The 23,972-nt window shown below is 48.1% G+C and overlaps 1 protein-coding gene across 1 annotated transcript in view; it reads left to right on the top strand.

Annotated features, from left to right (window-relative positions):
* Positions 1–301: 301 nt before the first annotated feature.
* Positions 302–23,972, top strand: part of ELP1 (elongator acetyltransferase complex subunit 1) — an 861,256-nt gene continuing 837,585 nt past the window's right edge. The window contains exons 1-2 of the mRNA XM_078676240.1: positions 302–426; positions 683–870. Of these exons, the coding sequence (XP_078532366.1) occupies positions 721–870 (150 nt within the window). The 5' untranslated portion in view covers positions 302–426; positions 683–720. The remainder of the gene's footprint in view (positions 427–682; positions 871–23,972) is intronic.

The raw sequence follows: 23,972 nt of genomic DNA on the forward strand, positions 1-23,972 counted from the left end.
TCCTATCCTTGCCCTATCCCTCTGTACGCCCTCCTGTGGTCCGGCCTTTCATGTTAGTTTTTCCCTTTCATCTTCCGCCCTTTCCCGCTGATTCATCAGCCCGCACAAAGTTTACGGTCCTTTAATTTCTCACTCTCCTGTGTTTCAATTATTTCCTATGGGCAATCACTCGCACGACACTCGCCGGCCACCATACCAACAGAACGAACTCGCGTATAAGACGCACCGGGCACACTAACGTCACAGCCATCTTGGTAAAGGCACGTTGAACGGAGGGGCGCTGCGGCCAGCGATAGGTTGCAGCCTTTGAAAGGGGGCGTGATCATCTTTTCACACATGGCGCATCCCTACCGCTACAGCTTCTATTTGCTTTAGCTTCTGGAAAAGCCAGGCTAGTGCTTTGGTCATTGGTCTGACATTTCTCAGGTACTGAATTAATTTGTAATTAGGGAGTGTCGTAAATATGCCCGAAATGTGATATTGTTTATTTGAATGCTATGTTATGGATTCTAAGCTTTGTTGTATACTTCAGAGTCTAATTGGAAAAATACTGTTAGCTTATCTAATGCGTGCCCTTTTTTGTCCACCATTTACATGTATGCTTTCCTTTACTCTTGGTAATGGCTTTGTGTTGCGCAGGAGCTATATATATATATATATATATATATTTGTTTAACTGTAGGTCCTGGCTGGTGACAGCTTCATTATCTCCTTGAAACCATGCGGAACTTGAAGTTACTGAGAGCACTTCACTGCAGTACTGCCCAGGGTTTAGGCAGCCCACAGTGTTTCTCCATCCACTCGGATAGTGGGACGGTGCTCATCGCCTCAGAATATGGCATTTTTGAGTTGGATCCGACAACACAGCAGGTGAGTTTAAATTGGCATGTTAAGTATTTTTTACACCTGGCATAGATGACATACTCACTTGAGAGGCTTTCACACTGTCCTTCTCCACTGGTTTGTTGTCATTCTTATTTTCTTCCGCACACTAGAGAATACAGCTTGGAGCTGTGGTTCAGCCTACTTTAGTCATTGGCTAACTTCACTTTCAGTGATGGCACTGTGCTGTTTCAAAAGGAGCTCATTCGAAGGCAAAGTAGATCTCTTTAGTGCTAGGGACCACTATGGCAATGTTGCTTTTTGTGATTAAAAATGTAGCCAGTGTTATAGGTAAGTGCCTGGCAGCTTCTAAACAATAATATTTTGCAAAAACCATGACCAAGCATAACAAGCATTGACAAAGCCAAGAGGCTCACAACTGTTACCAGACCTGTTAGTTTTGACAATGCTTGTTTGAGGTATTGTTGCCACTTTAGAGAACCTCAATTCGGAGTTCAGCAGAGACATTCAGTACTCATTGGTCACCAAGATTTAGCCAGCATGGCAGAAATTAGGGTGGCAAAAATTGTAAAAAGTTGTTTTATTGACAGCAACAAAATAGACGCAGGATATCAGAATACATCTTTATTCTCAACTACATGTACGTGTCATACAAGTGTACTGGCCGAGATATTGCAATCATTCTAAGCTGCTCTCCAAACGGAAGTCCCTCTAATATCCTTACCTTTCCTGTGCATTTGCTGAGGACTCTAGTTTTTTTTCCCTACAGTTTTATTTATGTAGGCATTTAAAAAGAAAACCCGTTATTTTTCATTTTTCCATGACATTAAAACACCAACATTACAGCATACCGTGTCATGAAAGTCCTTCGATCGTGGGAACGAAGCTGGTTTCCACATGAAGTCTTTTGTATTCCACAAAATTGATGGCTTACATTACAGTAACATGCAGCACATCAGTGTAAGACATTTTGCCATAGGGTGAGTCCTTATTATATCAATTCTCCCTCACCCTCCCTCCTTTGGCTTTCCTCTCTGCTGGTGACACTCCCGCTACTCTCACATGCACTTTGTTCTATCCCTCCCTCTCCTGCTGACATCCCTGTACTGCACAGTTCTCTCCATTCCGTGAGGTCTGCCGGTAGCTATATGTTCTTACGTGTTAGTTTCATGTGTATTTCCTCGGCTAATGCCCACTCTCTGGTATCTCTGAGCCACATTGCTATATCTGGGCTTCTCTGCCCCATCCACATTATGGCCACCCCACGTCGTCCCAAGACAAGCATCAACAGAAGTAATTTATATGTCAGTTTCTGTTTTTGGGCCCACGTATATAGGCCAATAGGCACTACAACGCTTCCTCCCTTAGCGGGAGACCTGTGACTGTGCATATCTTTTCTGCCACCTGTGTCCAGAACTGCCTCACCTCAGGGCACTCCCATGACAAGTGGCTAAAGTTCGCGTTTTGAGCAGAGCACCTGGGACATTTACCATCCTTATTGTGTGCGATGCGTCTCAACTTCACTCGCGTAAGGTAAGTGCGATGTAAGAAATTGTGGTGAATCATTTTGACCCTAACATTACAGGAGACTGTATGTGTGAGATCACTAATAGTCGCCAAAGCCCTCTCTCCTAGTTGTGTATTGAGGTCCCTCTCCCAAGCAGTCCTTGACGGTGGTGGCGGGGCAGAAGAGACCTGCTTCATGGCTTTGTATAGGAGCGATATCATCCTGCGGCCGGATCCGCATGTAAGCAGAATGTCTGAGGTATGTGTCGGTTGGGGGATGTCTGGATTTTGTGGCACGGTGACCTTGATTACTTCCTGAATTCCCCTGTATTGCTGGTAAGGACCCTGCCTAAGAGCAAAACTCTTGCTTGCCTGTTCATAAGTTATGAAGGTCTCATGCGGAAAAATGTCTGAGAAGACCTCGCAACTGCCGTCCCTCCAGGCCTGAAAAGACACGTGTGTTCTCATCTCTCTGATGGAGGCCAGGATCCAAATAGGCAACTCTCTATGGAATGGCGCTCGACGTATCACCTTTTCAGCAAACCGCTGCCAAATGCTCCCCATTTGTCGCACTACATACAGGAGATCCCCCCGCCGCCCCCCTTCCCTTCATCAGCGCTATTTGGAGGGCCCCTGGGTCCCTCCTGCCAGCCAACAGTCGTTTTTCCCAGTTGTCCCCTTTTGCCATCTAACGAGCCACTGGCTGCAGTTGCGCAGCATAGTAGTATAGATCAATGTGTGGGGCTTCCAGTTCCCCCTCCTCATATCTACTTGTCAGGGTTTCGAGGGCTACTCTACTCCTCTTCCCCGCCCACAGTAATGAGGGCAGGATTGTGCTCATTTGCTTGAATACTCGTGTCGGGATCGGGGAGAGCGAGTTCTGGAGTGCATAAAGGCACCTAGGGAGCATTGCCATCTTTGAAATAGTTAGCCTGCCCATTAAGGACAGGGGGAGGGTGTTCCAGAAATTCACCTAACGCTGCAGGGCCGTGAGGGTCCTGTCCAAGTTTAGGGCCATTGCCTGGACATTGGTCAACGCAATCTGGTCCCCCAGATACCTAAAACTTACCTGTTCCAATCTGAGCTCTAAGTCTGGGATATCCCCCAGGGGCTCTGCAGTCATGCCTGCCAGCAGGAAGATCAGTGATTTGTTACGGTTGAGTCTCAGGCCAGAGACCTCCCCGAACCTATCCAGGTGGCGCAGCAGCTCGGGGTGGTTACCCAGGGCAAGCTAAATAAAAAAGCGCATTCTCCGCGTATAAGGAAATGATATGGTTCGTGTCTCCCACCGGTCCAAGCCCGCTCTAACCCGCAGTCAACAGCTTGATGGCCAAGGCGAATAGTAGGGGCGAGAGCGGGCACCCAAAGTCAAAGTCAAAATTTTGCTTTATTCGGTTAAAATTTAAAACCATCAAAGCGCAATACAAAATTTCATGGGATAGAAAATACATTACATACAACTATAGAGTGTGAATAACACATTACAAATGAATATATGCTCACGGTAGCCTTTCTAGGATTGATTATGTTTTGGTACCGGCTGCAAAGGCTCTTTCTATCACTGAGGTTAAGCATTTGGCTCGGGGAATTTCGGATCACTCTCCGTTATGGCTTCGGATGGAGTTGGATTCCGGGACCGAGGGACGGGTTGCCCCGATTAACCCTTGGTATCTCCGAAACCCTAAAACTTGTGCTGCCCTGGTAAAATCTCTTGACCTGTATTTTTCGGAAAACGATGGTTCTGTTTCGTGAGCGGTTTCGCTTTGGGAGGCCTTCAAGACCGTCCTCAGGGGTCAGGCCCTGTCGTTAATAGTGGGTGTTAAGAAGCGGAGAGATGAGGAGGTGGTTAAGATCGAGACAGAGATAGCGGACTTGGAGCCTGACCTGGAGAGGGGGGTTACCCGTGCTAAAACACATGTTCTACGACTAAAACAACTTGAGTACAGGGCATTGGTTACTGGCACGGCTAAGGCCATGAGTAGGGAACACCAGGGACGTCTGTGTGATGTGGGAGATAAAGCTGGTAAATTGATTGCATGGTTGGATAAGAAGGATAGAGCTAGTCGGGTGGTGCCTGTGATCGAGACAGCTAGTGGTGCTAGGGTTTCAGACCCCAAAGAGATCGTTCAGTGTTTCGCGGATCACTTCCAAACAGTGTACTCCTCTGTGTCGGACAGGCCGGAAGAGGACTCACATCTATTGTTGCGTGATATTGCTTTTCCGCGTCTCTTTGATGTCGATAGGGAACAAATGGACGCCGCAATAACAACTTATGAGGTGGCTCTTGCGATTCGTTCCCTGCGTTCGGGGAAAGCAATGGGTCCCAACGGCCTGCCTATTGAAATTTACAAGTTGCGGCCTCACAAGATGGCTCCCTATCTACGGGATATGTTTTTGGAGTCTCTGGAGTCTGGCTCTCTCCCCCGTGATCAGCGTTTAGCGACCATTGTGGTGATTCACAAGGAAAGGAAGCCGAGAGATAGGTGTGCGTCGTACCGACCTATATCTCTTTTAAATGCCTAACCTAAGATCCTCGCGAAAGTACTGGCTTACCGATTGATCACTGTTATTCGGGAGTTGATACATCCGGATCAATCCGGTTTTATCCCGCATAGAAACACCGCCCTGAATCTTAGGCGTCTGCATGGTGTTCTCGCGAGAGCTGCGACGTTGCGGCTCGACCATCTTGGCGTCATTGGATGCCACGATGTCTTTCGATACTGTGGAATGGCCGTATTTATGGGCCACGTTGGCTAAGTTTGGGTTTGGACCCGGTTTTATTGGCTGGGTGAGGCTACTCTATGAGGACCCCCTTGCGCAAATTGTTGTGAATGGCCGAGTCTCTGCTCCGTTTGGTCTTGGGAGGGGAACTCGTCAGGGTTGTCCTTTGTCGCCGCTCCTGTTCGCCCTAGCTCTGGAATCCCTCGCCGCATGGATCCGGTGGGAGCCCTCGATGAAGGGTCTTCGGTGGTCCTCTGAGTTTGAAGATCGCATCTCGCTTTATGCAGATGATACCTTACTGTACTTAACTTCGCCCCGGAAGTCATTGATAGTATTGTGCGATGTTTTGAACTCATTTGGTAGGAACTCAGGCTTAATTATTAACTGGAAAAAATCCTATCTATACGTCCTTTCAGGTGACGTCCCTCTTCTTCCAAATAATTGTCCCATCCAGATTGCACAAACGGGGTTTAAATATCTCGGTGTCTATATTTCATTGGACCCCGCAATTCGGTATGAACAGAACCTCCTCCCACCCTTGTCTAGATTGAAGCAAGACGTCGCGGGTTGGCGTAAGCTTCCGCTTTCACCGCTTGGTCGTGCGGCCCTCTTTAAAATGATGTCTCTGCCTCGTTTTCTTTATGCTCTCCAAAACACTCTTGATATAGTTCCGGCTAGCTATTTCCGTGCAGTCGAGGGTCTTCAAAGGAAGTTGATATGGGACGGCAGACCTCGTATAGCGCTTGCTAAACTGACGCTCCCGTGGTACGACGGGGGTATCGCTCTCCCTGATATAAAACGTTACTATTGGCCGTCTCAATTGGGAGCCATTAATCATGGTATGTATGGTCCCGAATTGAACCCCGTCTTTGCCATGGATAGATGGCTGTTACCTGGGGGTAACTATTATAGGGCGCTGTATTCTAAATCGGTGGTTAAGGATTTGTCGGGACCTACCAAGACAGTAGAACGTCTGTGGCAGGACGCAACTAGTTCGATGGGATGGAAAGACCGCTTGACTCGAGCGACCCTTCTTTTTGACTCTTATAAACTTGGTAAACTGTGGAAGACCAAGGGGTTCGATAAATGGGACCTCATTGGTATTAGTAAGGTGGGAGACCTCTGGGTTAAGGGTCAGGTAAAATCGTTTGAGTTGTTAAATAAGGAGTTTGAATTAGGTGATTCAGAGTACTTCCGTTATGTTCAAGTTCGCCATGCTTTGAGGTCTGTTTTCCCAGTGGGGGAGGTAATTCCGGAGTCATCCCCGCTCGAAGACAGACTGTTGGACGGTCATGTGCCTGATAGTACTATCTCCCTAGTCTACAAAAAACGAATAAATGATAGGTCAGACCTCCTATTGCATCTTCGGGACTTGTGGACCCGTGACGGCCTTGAGCGGGATGACGAGGATTGGCAATCTGCGATCTCCTCTCCCAAGGAGGTCGCGGTTCCAGCTCGACTCCGACTGCTTCAACTAAAGATTATTCATAGGATATACGTCACGGGCCCCCGTTTGGTTTGCATGGGCTTTTCTGAGGAGGGTTTGTGTAAGCGAGGATGTGGGCAGATAGGGACATTTCTCCATATTATTTGGGAATTTCATGAGTTTGCTGCCTTCTGGAGAGGGGTGCATGAGGTAATGAGGGCAGTGACGGGGATTGCCCTTTTGCCGGAAGCTAGACGATGTTTGTTGAACGTTTGGGAACCCATGGATTATAATGCAGCTCAGACCCAGTGGGTGACCCTGGGGGCCATGATTGCTAAGCGAGACATTGCTCAATTGTGGGGATCCCACAGGCCACCTACAGTTGAAGTATGGAAGGAAAACATGGACGGGTGCATGTTCAGGGAAAAAACAGTGTATTTGGCCCGGGGTCGGCCCCGGAAGTGGTGTAGATTGTGGGGACCCTGGAATGGTTACCGTGGCGATATATGTACACCACCCATAATAGATAACACTGATGTCCCACTTTCCCCCTGACCCCACATTCTGACTACTCTATTGTATGTGCATTGATTTTGCTCCTCTCCTCCCCCCTCCCCTTTCATACATTGATTGCTGATTTCGTTGTATTGTCCTTTCCTTCCCTGTTTGAATTGGTACTTTGTGTAATATATTTCTTTGCCTTGCTGTTCATATATTTTTCAATAAAAAGAAATTAAAAAAAAAAGAATATATGTACTGATTAAATACAAAGACCATATGAATCGCATAACACCATCATGATAAAAAGAATGCTTGGAGTCCAAAATAAATAATAAAAAAAAATGTTTTTAAAGAATTTTTTTATCACCTATTGAGTATTCCTTGTAAAATCCCATAATTAATTAATTAAATCATCACAGCAATGATTTCCCTCTTCCAAAAAGTCACTATTGATACAAAGGTGGGGGATAGTTGTCACAGTTTCTACACCTTATTTCTTCGTCTAATGGCCCCCGTGATGTAGCTAGCTACCCCAAAGCACACCAACGGGGACCCCAGGCATTGCAAGTATGCAACTTGCTCAAATCTACAACCCTGTAACAGTGGCAATATACATTTCTTACATATAATAATGCGTAGAAATCGCAGAAAAAAACCATGTGTAGAGTATTCTGCTCTGAAAGATTATCACAGGGACAGGGCCCCAAAGCCCCCTCCTTGGAAAAACCTTTTGGGAAAGATAATAACCATGGGAGCATGTTATACTTTAATCTTGTCAATACAAACACATGATATGGCTTGTTTATATAGGTCATGTATGGCTGGATTTCTCTAAACTCAGCATTACAAAACTCCTGACTGAGGGTTTGACCAGTTCCCCTTCTTCCCTCATTAATATTGCCCTGTTAAGAAACTGGGATTTTATGGCTTTAATAGCCGCCTTACTTAGAGCCCTAGGATTTGAGAACAAATCGGGGATTCCCAGAATATCCATTTGGGTTTTAATGTATCGTATCCATGGAATGTCAAGTGCTCTGACTAGGAACATGCAGTCTTGGATTATCAGTTGGTTTAAGTTAGGCGATTGCTGCGCCCAAATTCTTAACCAGCCTAATAATGGGGCCACAGCAATCTGGTCTAAAATGTAGCCAACACCCACGTCCTCGTGTATATTAAAAGTAGCTGCAGATGCTGGGAGCGACAGCAGCTTCCGTAAAAAGATGTTTTCTGCTACTTAAATTTCACTAGCATCTGTGTAGCCCCAAACCTCGCTCCCATATAACACCATTGGAACACACTTAGCATTATATATTTTCATAAGGGCTGGGGGTGGCTTTGAACTTATCCGTTTTGAAAACCCTAACACCGCCCCAGTCGACCTAGACAGGCTATTCTTTTTAAGGGTACACTGCATAGCCCATGATCTTCTATCGTCAAAAAGTATCCCTAAATATGGGAAGGTTGGCACTTTGAGCTCTAGCCCCTTGCAGAAAAATTTTGCCTTTTTTGCCTGTCTCCCGCCTATTGTCCTAGAATGTGACTTTTTGAAGTTGGTTATTAAATCAAGAGCGTCCATAAAATCAATAAAACAATCCAAAAGCGATTGCAGCCCTCTTGCTGTTCTAGCCACTAAAACTGCATCGTATGCATACAGTAATGCTTGGATCCTTTTTAAGCCTACTCTTGGCATGTCTTTGCAAGATGATATTAATGCCTCTCCCAAGTTATTTATATAAAGCGTGAACAGTAAAGGAGCAAGGATACATCCTTGCCTTACTCCTCGCTTAACTGGCCATGCTTCAGTTAAACTCCCATTTTCATTATAACGGACCGGTGCAGTATTATTTTCATGAATATCGGCCAGGAATGATACTAGTGCAGGTTCCAGCCCAATGCTAGAAAGGGAAGCCCAGAGCTTTTGCCTGTTTACAAGGTCGAAGGCAGTGGACAAATCCATGAAGGCTAAATGGATGTCCCCCTACCTTGCGACCGTGTATTTTCCTTTGACCAAATGTAGGTTAAGACATTGGTCTACTGTACTTTTCCCCTGTCTGAAACCATACTGCAGGTCGGAAATAATGGAATTTTGATCCAACTAATCTGTAAGACGTGCTAATGCAACTTTTCTCATTATCTTGGCAGCAGGGACCAAGAGTGAGATGGGCCTATAACAGGCCGGATCAACTCTTGAGCCCTTTTTAGGTCTCGCGACCTATCAATGCGCATGCGCATTGAGCGGAGCGAGAATTCAAGTGCTCAAAATACTCGTGAAACCAAGGGTTTTTTCGTGCGGTTTTCTTCGAGTTCACGTGGCCACAGGCACGCGCTTTTGGGCCATAAACGTTCACGGCCATCTGTTCCCCAGCTCCAGCACCTCCCCTCTCTCTCCCCGCACACAGCCTTACTTGGATTTCTCCTCCCCCTCCCCAGCCAGCTGCCCCCAGGCCGTGTTCCCTCCCACCTTTCCTCCTCTCTGTCCCTTCTTTTATTCACAACTTGTTTACTATAGGAAGTACATAGAATCACTCCCCCGCATTAGCGATAAACCGGTGACGTCACCAGCGGATAATGTAACACGCGCGTAGCGTTCCTAGACCAACTACGACCTGGTTCATATTGTGCATAATTGTTATGCGTGTTCGTGACGGCTCAGCTCATGTAATATCGAGCGCATCCATAATGCCCGAATGCCAATCCGACGCTGACCGAGTACCCTCGTGCGTTGAGGATCATGATTCTGTGAATCATTAGCGGCAGGCGGTGCAATCTTAACACAATGCAGTCGTTAATGTGAGACTGCAAACAAGAATTTACCGACAAGACAAGAGCACAGCAGTGACAGCGCAGCCCTGAGGGGAGCACGTGCCAACACGCACATCTCTGGCTCACGCGACGGCGGTGAACAGTGTCGGTTCAGCAGGTCCGGGAGGGAGCATTACAATGTAAAGAGGCTCCTCGGGCAGGATGTGAGGCTGAACTCACCATCAATGTTCACCCGGCCACCCACTCGCATCACTAGTCTCAGAAACCACTCAGCCGCCTTTGGTGGTAAATGAGATAGCGCTCTGAGTGGCGCCAGCTTTGGGGTCATGGCGCTACATATCTGGGGGCCTTAGTTATAACAATAGCGAATACACAACAAGCATTTGCAATGCAACCGGCGCCGCAATTACGCGAGATTGAGAAATTGGCATTGTGAATGATAATGCCTTTTATGTTTGTTTTCATTTTTAAAACATGACTAAAAGGCTTTGTCAGTTCCAATGCCAATAGCGTAAACTCGTTTTTTTTGCCGCAAAATTTGACCCAAATGCTGAACCCGATATTGTGTGACTTTCCACTTGCCATGATTGTCTAAATATTTGTAAAGTTGTCAAAGCACCTACTTAGATATAAACATGTTCTAACTTTCGGTTTTGTATGAATGTGGTCTTTTCCTTGCAAACCAACATTATTTTTGATAAGATAATTGCTTTGCTTTGAATCGGTGATGTCTAAAAACGTGAAAAGAGGAGAACAATGTTTTTCTTTTCTGAATAGTCTGTGGACTACAGTAACTTATTTTCTTGGGTTTGTAATGCCAGTAGAGCAGTATGTCTAACCCACGAAAGAAGAGACTGATCAGGGTAATCCTAAAAATACAGTAAACTTTGAGCAAGATTCCTAATACTCATAAATGGTTTAAAGTAGGTGTCTTAATTCTGTATGATAGAATGAGGCCCTGTCTGTGTGTGGTGTGAATCGTGTAGTGTTTGTAGCTTCATAAGCTCACAGGCTTTCTCTCCTTTTGTCATACCCCACAGCCATCTGTTGCTTTGCAATCGGCCTCAGGCCGGCATTTCTCCTCCCCTAATTATTCACTGCATGGCCGGCCGGCACATCAAAGGCTGCTGCTCCCCATGCGTCTCGTCACCCTTCCTCCCTTGTTGTTCTTTGCCTGCTGGTTTATTTTGTAGACCGTAGTTTTGAGTAAGTACTATGCAAGCAGCTTGAAACACCACGCACCATTCCCTCTTAGTTCCCGAGTTTGCACGGCAACACTTTGACTTAAAATGTAACTCCACTGAGCCGCTTTCAATACTAATGTAAAGGAGTAGCAGAGGTGAACGCCACTAACACAATTCATGGCAGTGTGCCTTTATTTATTCATTAAAGGTGCAGCTTTCACTTTGAGCTTGCATTTCTTTGTTCTGAATCAGCGCCACTTTCATGCCCCCTGATTAGTTAATTAAATACTATTATTTTTGTGTTTTCCTTCATTACAGAAAATTAAAATAAACACCTGGCTATAGTATGAATGCAGCTCATTACAAGGAGAGCCCGGGTGCTTAATTTTGTGACACAGAGTTTATCATGATTATATTGTACACTACTCCGGTGTGGTGGGACTGGCTGACTCACTCCATTGTGGTTATGAAGATGAGCATCCAGATGCCCTGTGCATAGGAACAGCTGCCTGTTAGTTTTCACTACACCCTGGCACCGGCTAACTCTCTCTCTATACCCTCCCAACTCCTTTTTTTTCCGCCTTCATCGCTATCGTATCCCTTCAACTCCGATCTTAGCACATACACATTCCAAAAGATCAGGCCCTCCCTCCCACTCGCTGGCTCCCCCTCTAGGGCATGGCTGGTTATCAGCAGCTCTGCTGCATCTTCAGGTACCCGAAATCGAAATGTATAATCCTATTCATGGCAGACTCTGTACTAGAATTAGCTGCCTAACCAGTGATGTGGTTTTATGTCTTCTAACATTGTGACGCATTCGCCTCATCTCCCGCGTTCATTCATTCCAAGGAGAGCCAGTCACTTTCTTTCTCTGGTTTCCGCTCGATTTTCTTCTACATACGGGATGCTCCATTTCCTTCTCCATCATGGGTGTAGGATGACCATTGCCAGGCACTATTTTTAATTGAAATGTACAATGCTGCAGGGGAGATTGTTCTATGACCTTCATACCCCCTCACCCTTACCCTCACCCTCACACCCCCTCACCCACCCTCTCTCACCCTCACATATACTCACTCACCCTCACACCCCCACACCCCCTCACTCACCCACACACCCTCACTCACCCTCACACACCCCACTCTCACACACCCTCACCCTCCCTCACCCTTACCCTCACACCCCCCACCCTCACACACCCTCACTCACCCTCTCACCCTCACACACAATCTCACCCCATCAGCACCACCACATTATCACTCAGCACCACCACATTATCACTCAGCACCACCACATTATCACACAGCACCACTCAGCACCACCACAGCACCACTCGGCAGCACCACCACAGCATCACTCAGCAGCGCCACCACAGCATCACTCAGCAGCGCCACTCAGCACCACCACATTATCACTCATCAATCATTATCACTCAGAACCACCACAGCACCACTCAGCACCACCACAGCACCACCACAGCACCACTCAGCAGCACCACAGCACCACTCAGCACCACCTCAGCATCACCCAGCACCATCCCAGTATCACTCAGCATCACCACTCAGCATCACCACAGCACCACTCAGCACCACCACAGCACCCCTCAGCGCCACCCCAGCATCAATCTGCGCAACCATTCAACAACAACTGGTTCAAATATGTTCTCTCAATGTTTCAAGCTTTATTACAAATGTCACAAAAAGATGTTAATATTTCACTTCTGTTCTTGGATTTTCGTCACAATAAAATACACTGAACATAATCTTCACAAAAGTTATTTACAAAAGTTTAAGCTATTGCCATTATAAATTAAAATCACTTTTATTTAAAACAATTAAAAGCCATTGTAATTTGTAATATCAATACATCTAAGTCACGAAAATACAAACATGTTGCATTACAAATACTATAGGTGTCACATTTGCGAAAAGTTACAACTATTGGCATTGTAAATGACAAAGCTATTAATTTAGCTATTTTCAAAACCAACACATAAATAAAAAAAATTGTCATTTACAAGACCAATAGCTCAAACTTTCCTAATGCGAGACCTATTGGCAACGCCAGTGCTTGTTATATATTGGAACTATGACTGCTTTGCCCCAAGACATAGGGAAACCAGCCTTAGTGGCAGCATTAAAAACAGAAGATCTTCGCCCACACACTAGGATCAGCCCTACACAAATCTGCCGGGACCCCATCTGGACCCGGCGCTTTCCCCTTAGCTGTGGACACAATTGCCTCCATAACTTCCTCCTCCAAGAAATTAATTTTTGGTGCCTGGGTAGAGTCTCCATGAGGAATAGATGACATGTGAAAGCTATCGGAGTACAGGCCACTAAAGTGATCCACCCATCTTTCTGGAGAGATGAGGCAGTCCTTAATAGTATTATCTGCCTCATCAAAAACTGGGCACCCCTGGCGGATGCCTCGTCCCAGCACCCACTCCTTAGAACAAACCCCCCCAGTCTCACCAAGCCCGTGGTTCAGTGTACAAAATTTAGACCCACCGGTGCAATCTGGGGGCCATCCCCACGACCCTGAGGACCTCCAAGAGGTGACCCCAGTCTACTGTGTCGAAAAGCCTTAACCAGCTCTATAGACACGAGCACCATCTCTTCCTCTCAGTCTCTCACTTCCTGCATAATGTGGTTTAGTCGGTGCTGGTTCAATGCAGTGTTACGGCCCGGTATGAAGCCACATTGGTCCTCTGTATGAGGTGTGGCTTGTGTGGAGCCAGGCAGGAAGCTAAAAGTTTACACAATATTTTTCTGTCCATATTGATCATGGTGATTTGGCGATATGATGAGGGTTTGCGGCTATCCACACCCGGCTTCAGGATCATGCATATTTCGCCCTGCCTCATAGTGGGAGGGAGGATACCCTTCTCGATGGCCTCCACATGTACTTGCAGGAGGGCTCGGGTCAGTGTGCCCGCGTAGGCCCAGTAGAACTCGGGGGGGGAGGGTAACCATCGCTACGTGGGGACTTAGCTCCCGGAAGCTGCTGTAATGCAGACTGTACTTCCTTGATGGAGAGCGGGACCTCCAGGTCCTCTCTGGCCTGCTCGGGAAGTGTCGTCAGGGTTAGGGTCTGTAGGTAAAGGAGATAAGCTACTTCACTCACTGTCAGGTCTGCCATATAGAAGGTCTTGAGGTGAGATCGGAGGGCCTGTAGTATTGCTGCCTCGGAGGAGACCATTGCGCCTGTAGGCGTGCACAGCGCCACTATTGGGTCGGGGGTTTGTTCCCTTCTGGGGATCCAAGCTTGTGGGCATCCTGATTTGTCTGTGTAAGGGCTGTCGGTATTGGCTGAGAGTATATTTATCTAGCCTCTCCCAGCTATCGTTTATGCATGTCTGAATGCCCCATTCCCTAGTCTCCTCTGATGGGGCCGAGCAGTCCCGGATTTGTGCCTCCAACATTGCCGCCTCCTCTGCCTGCAGCTCTCTTTGGAGTTGCTTGCGGACCCACCACGTCAAGATAAGGCAGGCTCCTCTCACCACAGCCTTTAGGGCCTCCCAATTTGTGGCTCTAGGCATGTCTGCCCCTTCCCAGTACAGCGTGATGTAATCTGCCAGGGCTCCCTCTATGTGCTGTTTACCAAAAGGATCGTCCAGTACCTCTGAATACAACCTCCAGACCCTCGGACGTCGGGCCGAGGACCCCCAGCAGACCGTGCAAGCAATCGGGGAGTGTATGAGAGGAATCGGGTATGATGGGCCACTTCGATAGACATACCGGGCTCCGGGTTCGCTACCAACACCCTATCCAACCTACTGTGGGTGTTGTGTTTGAGGGAGTAGCAGGTGTATATCCTCTGGGTGGGGTGTCTCTGGCGCCAAATGTGCTGTGCCCCTAAGTTCCCATGACCTCACATAGTTTCTCTGTCATTCGCGGTTTTGTCCCTCTACGAGGTGGGCACCTATCGAGCTCGGGATCCAACACACAATTAAAATCACCCACCCAGATAAGAGGCACCTCCTGTTCCGACACCAGTACTTCCTGAAGGGCGTGATAGAAGTCTGGGTCATCTACATTTGGGGCGTATATATTTAGTATTGCTAATTCCCTACCATCAGCTTTGCTTTTAGTAGAATGTATTGTCCATTGATGTCCGCCTCCATGTATTGCAGGAAGAACGGAGTCCCTGGGGCCACCCACACGAGGACCCCTGGCGTAAGTAGAATATGATGAATGAAACATCTGCCCCCTCCATTTTTTTGCAATCCTCTGGGCTCCTGCCTCATCCAGGTGGGTTTCCTGCAGGCATGCCACCGATACGTGGTGCCTCTGGAGGAATGATAGGACCCTATAGCGCTTAGTACATGTGCCCTGCTCTCTTCCATTCCAGCTCATGATCTTAGTCCCCATTGCCCCTGTGATTTACGGAGTTGGTGTGCCCCTGCTCCATCGCGCGCGTAGTCGGCTCACCCATTGTATGCTGTTTAACTAACATATGAACATATAATGTGAGTAACCTCCAATAACTCCCCCCCCCCACCCACGGGCATATGACCTGCAACAGTGCATGCAGTTAAGCCCTCCCCATGCTTGTGCCAGGACGTGCACAGCTGCCCCATCAGCCCAACCGGGGCCGTAGAACTTCCCCTGAACAATTTCAGGCTCCCGGCCTTGCCCAACCGCTAGAATCCGGATACACATCCTGCGGTCTCCACTCTGAGTTAGGTCCATCCGTTCCTGGTCTACAGCCTCCCTGAGCGACTCTTTGCGCCGGCAAAGTACCTGCTAAACAACGGGCCCCTACCCCTCATCTCCCTGAAATCCCATCCCCTGTCGCATGCCCCCCGTAGCCTAAGTGGCTGGGTATCCCTTAGAGATGCTGTACATGTTTGCCTACCGGCAATGAGTCCCAGTGTACTGAGGCATGCCAATCATTCCAATTCCGGGGGAGACAGAGCTGAGTCCAAGGTGGTCTCCGGGATCACTTTTTCCATTTGGAGTAGGTTGGCCTGCACTGTTTCCAATGCAGAGTTTCCCCCCCGACGTCTGTGGTGGGGAGTCACCCGGGCCCGTGAACTTCACATGCATGGTTACATCGTCGCCCACCGTAATCCTTTGTCGCTCCGGTGGGTCTCTGTCCGTTGAGCGGTTCCTACGCCGCCACCCCCCTGAGTTCTCGAAGGCCTGCATCCCCATTCTTTCCTGTGCCTTCTCCGCTCCCGAGGAGGAAGAGCATCCCCTTGGACCTCAGACCACTCCCACACTTCCTCATGGGACTCAAAAAAGCGGGCCTTCCCTGCGAGATCACCTTCAGCTTGGCGGGGTAAATCAACATATATATTGAATTCCAACTAGTGGAGCTTTTGTTTCACTCCAACGATCGGGGTATAATTACACTTTTGCATTTTGATAGGTTAAGTCCAGGGCCTCCCTTGCTGCAGTCTCGATCCCGGTAATTTAGGATTTTGCCAATAATGGCCCTGAAAGGGGCCCCCGGGGGAGGCGGGGGAACCAACGCCCTGTGCGCCCTTTCCACAACAAACACCCCCGAGAGCCCCCCTGGGCACAGCTTGGTGCGTATCCAGTGTTCTAGGAAGCGTTCGGTTTTACCCCTGCAGCACTTTCCGGAAACCCCAGGACTCTAATGTTGCTGCGGCGGGCCCGGCCCCCTGCCTCCTCTGCTCGACGTTCCAGTGCACCCGTGGTGTTGGGCAACTGTGCCACCTGCTGTTTTAGGGCCGCCACCTCACCTTGGAACTGTATGATGTCGCCGTGGATTCCTTGTCCGCAACCTTGCGTAAGTCTGCTCTGTGCAAGTTCACGTCTAATGAGACTGTCTCCATCTGCTTCTCCAAGGCAGTTCTGGACCTGGATGGCTGCCAGAATCTCTACTCGAGACAGCTTGCTGGCAGCTTCACTGTCTCCATCAGGGCCCGTCTGCCTTGTGATCCATTGCTTAGGGAGACACTGGGTGGTGTATTGGGTGATCGTGTTGGGGTTGGACGCTTGAGCTGGTTTGTTCTTCCCCATTTTTTCAAGCCCCCAGTATGTCCAGTTTCTTTTGTCAGTGCGGGGGCCCCCGGAGTGTTGGTCCTGGCCATTAGCTTTTAGCTCCACCTGTCCGCAGGGGTAATGGTAGGACCGTCTCCCTTCTTTCTCTCAGGCCTGCTCGGCTCTCCGCGGCTCCTGCAGTCCCTATAACAGGTGGAATGAGCCTGGCCCCAATCACTCCAAAGATCAGTTAAGGTCTGCCGGAATCCAGGCAAGTGGCCTGGCTGGGACCGCAGGTGTACGGAATCCTACCGCGCCAAGCGCCTGTCTTGCTTTCGCCTCTCAGATAATACAGCTCCCACACGATGGCCCAACACTCGGCGAAGCAGGAGATATAACACAAAACAAACAACACCTTTAAAAAAGAGTTTTATTGTCATGCAAGGACTCTCTCTTTTAGAATAAGGGTTGGGGTTTTATTTTACACAATGATCTCTAACGAAAGGCTTTCCCAGATGCCAAATGCAGAACATTCAAATATATGTAGAGATATATATGTTTATATGCAAGCAATGATAATAAACAAGCAGCAAATAATACGAAATAAGACTCAAGCAAATATACTGGACGTCCTGCAAGAGATCAGAAAGATATATATACATCAAATGATTACTTTGGATGTGCACCTCAACTCACTCACACATCACAAAGAAAACACTTCAAATGATCAAAGCCACTGGCCAAACATCACAGTGGCAATAACCAAAACTCAACACTTCAAATGACCACAGCCACTAGAACCACGCATCACATTGGCACTAGTCAAAACATAATACTTCACCTGGTGCAAACACTGCATCTCAGCCCACTCCTGACTGGGGAAGTTAAACAGCCGTGGTTGAGAGCCTCAACAACCAGGGTTCCACGCACCGAAGTAGACGTGCCCGTCCCCGTTCGGATTCCAAACTCCCATTTTCTAAGTCAACAACCCTCAGCTGTATAATAATAAAACACACACTAGAAGGTTCAAGAGTTTTCCCTCCGCGCCATGAAACCTCCTGTAATGGGCCAGCTTCCAGGCAAGCATTTCATGGCAGGAAGGAGTTCTCTTGTTCCAGCCTTTATCTTGACGAAGCTCCAAAAGTACATTAAACAATCTCTCACAGAAACAAAAATACCTTGAATGTGATTAACCCAAACAACTTGCAAGCGCTGCTGTGCACACAGATAAAGCTCAAGCAAGGTAAAGTCAGAATTCAGGATGACTTCAGGCCATGTCAAAGCCAATAGTAAGAACTTCATAATTCTCATCAATGTACAACACGAAGCATAATTGTGCACAGCTGCCTATAGATTCACATACTTCATCTCTCAACACCGAGCACATGTGTGCACACTTCCCATAACACTGCACTTCGAGACCAAAAAGTACATTCCACAATTCTCTCTCCCTCTCATGCTTTCAAATGCACATCCCACACATTCTGATATTGGCAAGGCTGTCCTACTCCGTGACAGCTCCCACTGAAAGACAGCAAGATTACAAGATAGAAACTTTTAAGAGAAACAGGCATATGCAGAACATTATACATTCAGGCTAGGATAAAATAACAGCCCAAAGTCAGTTAAAATAATGGTAGTCAAAGGTTATCACAGGGTGTCAGACCACAAGAGTGCCTCTAGCACTACAGAGCCCCACCTCAGTCTACAGCTTGCCCTACCTGCACCGTAGTTCTCTGGGCTGCATCCCCCCCAACAGGGGCCTCTTATGGCCGGATCACTCGGCTCCTCCACTGCCGCCCGTATGGGCCACACAGTCCCAGGCCCGGTCAGGGGCGAGGCACTCCGGCAGGCAGGGCCCTCCTCGGCTTCTGTTCCCTTTGCGGCCCCTGTGTTTTTGCAGGACGGGCACCAGCGGCTCTCTTTCCGGCTTCTCCTCCTCCGCCCTCTTTCCACTGGTGGGACCCGACATCAGCACAAAAGCCTGCCCTGTTACTATCTTTATGGCCTGACTCAAGCTCGCATGCAGCCTACATAATAAACACACTGGTTTCCTGAAAGCAGGCTCTTTCAAATGCAAGCAGTAAAATTCAAGCCATTTGTCAGGACATGAACTAACAACATAGGGCCTGCCTGGTGACAGATTCCTTTGATGGAACCAACATGTTGCCTCGGGCTATACTCTGTTCTAGTGCTGCTGAAACAATTTTCAGAATAGGAGTGCTGTCTTTAATGTTGCTTGTCTGGCTGAAGTCTCAGGGAATTTTGAAAATACAAGGGTAGCAAGTAGCAGTGCACAAAGAACAAGAGTTGCAATATATCATATGAAATCTCTTTATTGATGTCATAACTACACTTTCACAATTGCTTTATCAACTTTCTTCCTTTCTCAAATTTGCATGAAAATGCACTATTTGCCTACTCTCTTTTTCAAAAATGTTCGCGGAGAAGAATCCCCTGGGACCTCACTGTTAAGATATAGTCCAAAACGAAGTGTAGATTTGACTATACTTTATAGTAACAAAATCAGACAGATACATGAATGCAGCGTCTTCATGGCTTCTCCGTCTCTCTCTAACTGCCACCCTCGGAGCTCTGCCCCCATTATTCTACACACACGCAATCTACCCATAGCATTCCACTTACCTAATACAGTTCTGCACTGAAAGTCACTATGATAGACGTAACAGCCCGTTATGGCATTCAGGTTCACTCACTCGCCACAGGGCACTCATCCCAAACCTTTACGCTGTACCACTTTAAAATGGCACCAACCGCCACTGGTAATGGAAGGAGCGCCAAGGCAGTGAACAATGAAAAAGTGAGACTGGGTGGCAACAGGGAAGGCTCCCGGGTTCAACTTATGAATACTATGTGGTTCACAGGATCAGGTCTGATAGACCACTATCCACACCTGATTGATGGTTTCAGGCTGTTGCAGTTCTTTCAAGCCCTCTTTTTAGGTCTCGCATATGCGTTGCAGCGCAACACGCTGCCATCGCTCTGCGAGGCATGCTTGTATACACTATACTGGGGAGCTTCATTTAAGCTCCGCCCATCTTTTCGTGTGACTTCCATCTTAAATGCTGCCTTCTGATTACATTTAGGCTTGTTTGTCCCTCCTCCTCACGTCCATGTCGTCATTTGTAAACTTCCGAGGCTATTGGCCCCTTTACTCCAACTGTGTTTTCTTCCTGGTCTTCCCCCACCCCCCACTCCCGCAGTCTGTAACTATTCACCCCCACCCCACTCCCGTTTGTGCCTTCTTCGACGCCCTCCCTTCCGTTTCCAATGCAATAGGTGTTGCGTAAATACAATTCCTATTGCATTAGAAATGCTTGTTTGTTGTTGGATTGGCTGGGAGAATTCGCACAATTTTTTTGCGTCACGGCTGCTCTCCTCCCTCAGCCAGGCCCGCCATTCGGCAAGCATGCATGTAGTTTGAGTGGTGTGAAGTGCAGACCGCCCTTCCGGAAAAAAAACAGCTCTCAGATAATTAAAGCATTTCGTTATTTATATACAACTGTTAAATTAATAAAATCAAAATTAAGCTTCCAATGTGCTTTAAGCTAAATTATTAAGCGTAGGTATATACGTTTATTATTTCTACATATTTTAAAATAAAACAAAGCTTCAAAGGTCGTTTGCTTTTTATAAACAGAACATTTTTTAAACTCCTTTTTAGTAAAAAATGTTTTTTACAAACGTCTGCACACAGTAGAAAATGAAACTTAGACTCGCACTCAGCTGGATCCTGAAATTCTCCGGTGCATCTCTGTCCGTCCTTTCTCTGTTTCCACTGTGTCAATAGGTGTGACCAGCGGGGAGGTGAGCAGGCTGCGGGCGGACAGGTCGACGCTTTCAGTGCTGGTAGCGAGAAGGGTGGGTGTTCCTTACCCCATTTTTCCAAAGCGGAGGTGTCCGGCAGATTTATTTAGTAATTAACACAACACTTGTGTTAGGTGCACAAATGTGCTCCTGCGGCCTACATTTGCCCAGTAAAACGCTTTGTAGTGTGTGCGTTTAAAATTCAAATGGTGTCTTTTTTTGAGCTTCTTGCAGCAGTCAATCACACTGCCATTCACCAAGAAGAAAGCAGCACCTGATGTGCTTTCACCCGCTGTGCACCTCTCTGCCTGTACTTGAGGCTACGCACAGTTCACATAAATGCTCTCAACTTCTGCACCGCACTCAGCACCTGACCCCAGCCGATCACGTCACTCTCAGACACGGCATAGGCTCCAGTCCCAGTCAGGATCAATGTGCTTCAGGAGGGAGGGCCCTCCCCACTTCCAGTGCCTCTCGCAGCTCCCCTGCGCTTTCAAATCAGGGCCCCAGCACCTCTCTTCGTTGCTACTTCTTCGCCCTCCAGTCGCAGGGGTAGCCCGCCAGTAACGTCGTTTCGGGACGCCCCGAACCAGCTCCTCTGCCCGATCCCTCCTCCCCAGGAGTGGTCGTGCTTCCTGGCACTCTGGGCGGGCCCCGGCAGCTCACCTCATCGGACCCCCTCACGTAGGGCTGCCAGCAGCCTCGGTGTAGGATCTCTTTGGGTCTGCAGGCCTCTCCGCCTCGGCCACTCCACAGCCCCATCGCTGTCGATGCCTTGGTCCCCCTCCCGTCACAGCGGGGTAGGTGCAGGGCAGACCCAGGATCGGCACAGCCTGGCTCTGTCTCTTATGCCGTCTCTCTCTCGCCGATCAGGCTGGCACACTCCTGCACTGGGCAGGCACAGGAGGCACCCACCTCTCTAAATTCCGGTCTGGGTCTTGTCGGCAGGCAGCGCGCTGCTTCTCGGCACTCGCATCCCAGTCTCCTGTTCTGGGTGGCTGCTTGGTTCATGCCTCTCCTTGTCTAGGCCCCCTGACGCCGGTGAACCTAGTCAGTCTCCAGCTAGGCTGCGTGGGCCTCTTGCAGGCCGATTTAGGCCGGGCGGCTTACTTAAAAAGTTATTTTGTCTGTGCCGGACCTCGAGGGCCCCAGGCTCTCCTGCACGACCCCCAGGGCATGACCCAGTTGTTGAATGGCACGCAAGGGTGATCGCTTGCAGATATTGTAGGATTATGTGGCAGGCTGGCTGGGAGCCTTAGGAGCTCGTGTCCTGTCGGCCATGTTGCTTGGCCACGCCTCCTTTGCTGAGCACTCATATTGGAAAGTTACATTGTGACACATCTGCTGAAATGTGATACTGCATCCTCTTCAACTAAGCAACAACATAGGATTAGTCCATTGGTTGGTAAGACTCTCAGGAGGCTGGATGTGTCATTGAGGGCTTGGGGACTCGAAAACTGTTTCAGGATTGGATGGAGTGAAGGTGGTTGGAAAGGAGACGAGGCTGGACGGGTTGAGGAGCCAGATGAGACTTGTCCAGAGATATCCATGGTGTGCATTCCCTCAAGAATATAGGTTAGTTACTCAGTTGGTGAAAGTTGACACAGGTATCCAACATGTGGAAGAATAACGAATTGTGAGTTATCGTGTGTCCATCTGTCCAAAGGGCGAGCATGGGCCCATTGATGTTCACAGTCACTTGTCTGGAGATCAAAAGAATTTCATCTTTAATTCTGTTTTTGAGTGGACCAGTACTTGATCTCCTGGACATGTTGAGTGTCTTTCGTGGTCTGCTTACACTTTCAACTTGCTCTTCTTTCTACTCTACTTTCTGTCTCACTTCCTTTAAGTTTTGGTGTGTACCGGGATCAATGTGAGGAAGAAGACTTCTGAACTTTCAAACAGACCGCAGTTCCGCTGGACATCCCCCAGTCTTGTGGGGTATTGTGGTTCTCAGATCAGACACAGCACATTTGACAGTCATCTTCACTATCTCTTGGCTTTATTCAGTGTGGGGAAAGGCCCGAGTACCCACGCTGATCGGGTTACGGAGCGGGGCAGGACCCTTGACGGTTGTGCGACTACAGGGCTGCCCCTTTTTAGGTCTCGCCTGAGCCAACACATGCGGTGCTCTGGCGAGACTTTTAGTTAGTGGGCTTCAAAAAGCCGACCACAGCTTCTTGTGAGGCATAGAGCCTGCAGTTACACGCAAAGCGTGCACGCCTCGCTCCACCTCTCAGTCTTGCTTGCTTCGCGCTGTAACACTCCTCCCCCTCCTCCACCACAGAGCAGGTCTCACTGCTGCGCGTCTTTTTGCTAGTTTAATTTTAAAGTTAATGTTGTTTTTGATAACTGCAATGTATTTTCCAGCGCGATGCCTTCTTGAGAAGGTCCTGAAACCCCCATACTTAATAGCATTGCCAGAGTGCCTTTCCAGTTGGTCTGGCACATATATGTTATCTCATGCCACATATGTTTTCAATTATCGTGCCCAGACACGGGCGCGATAATTGAAAACAGATTGCTCACTCTGGCGCGCGCGCGCACCACTTGCGGGCTTGTTGCATATCCACCCCCTCTGATCTCCTACCGCCCATGCGTTCCTTGCTTTCTTCACTCCGCCGCTCTCAGCATTTCTCTCGTTAATCCGTTGCCCACGCACCCATCTCACCTGTCCTTTCCCTATGCCTCCACCTCCTATCTCTTCCTGCCTTTCTCCCTGTCACGCTGTCCATTCTCCTATCCTTTTCCATTTCCGAACCCTCCCCCCACCATGGCCCCGTGTCCGCGTCTCTCTCTCTGTTATGAGCTGCTGTAGACGTGTTGCCCTGTCATAAAAACATAACACCGGAAAAACATTGATTTTCAAGTTAATGTTGTTTTTGATATCTGCAATGTATGTTCCAGCGCAATGCTTTCTTGGGAAGGTCCTGAAGCCCCCGTACTTGATAGCATTGCCAGAGTGCCTTTCCAGTTTGTCTGGCACATAAAATATATGTTATCTCACAAGTGAAATAACAGATTGTTATTGTTTAAAGCACCAGGTAAAATGATTGGTTTGCACGACAAGCTGAGAGCTGTGTATATTCGAGTCACTGGTATTGTTGGAGATGTATATGTCGGCCATCAGTAAATGCCCAAGGCTGTACCAGGAGATTTAAGTACAATATTTGTCAATATCCGTGAGTCTTCAAAATGGTGCCTTTGTCACTGTCTGAAACCTCTCTAGTAACACATTGCAGCAGG

Source organism: Lissotriton helveticus, chromosome 2_1 (genome assembly GCF_964261635.1).
Source record: "Lissotriton helveticus chromosome 2_1, aLisHel1.1, whole genome shotgun sequence".
Classification (NCBI taxonomy): Eukaryota; Metazoa; Chordata; class Amphibia; order Caudata; family Salamandridae; genus Lissotriton; species Lissotriton helveticus.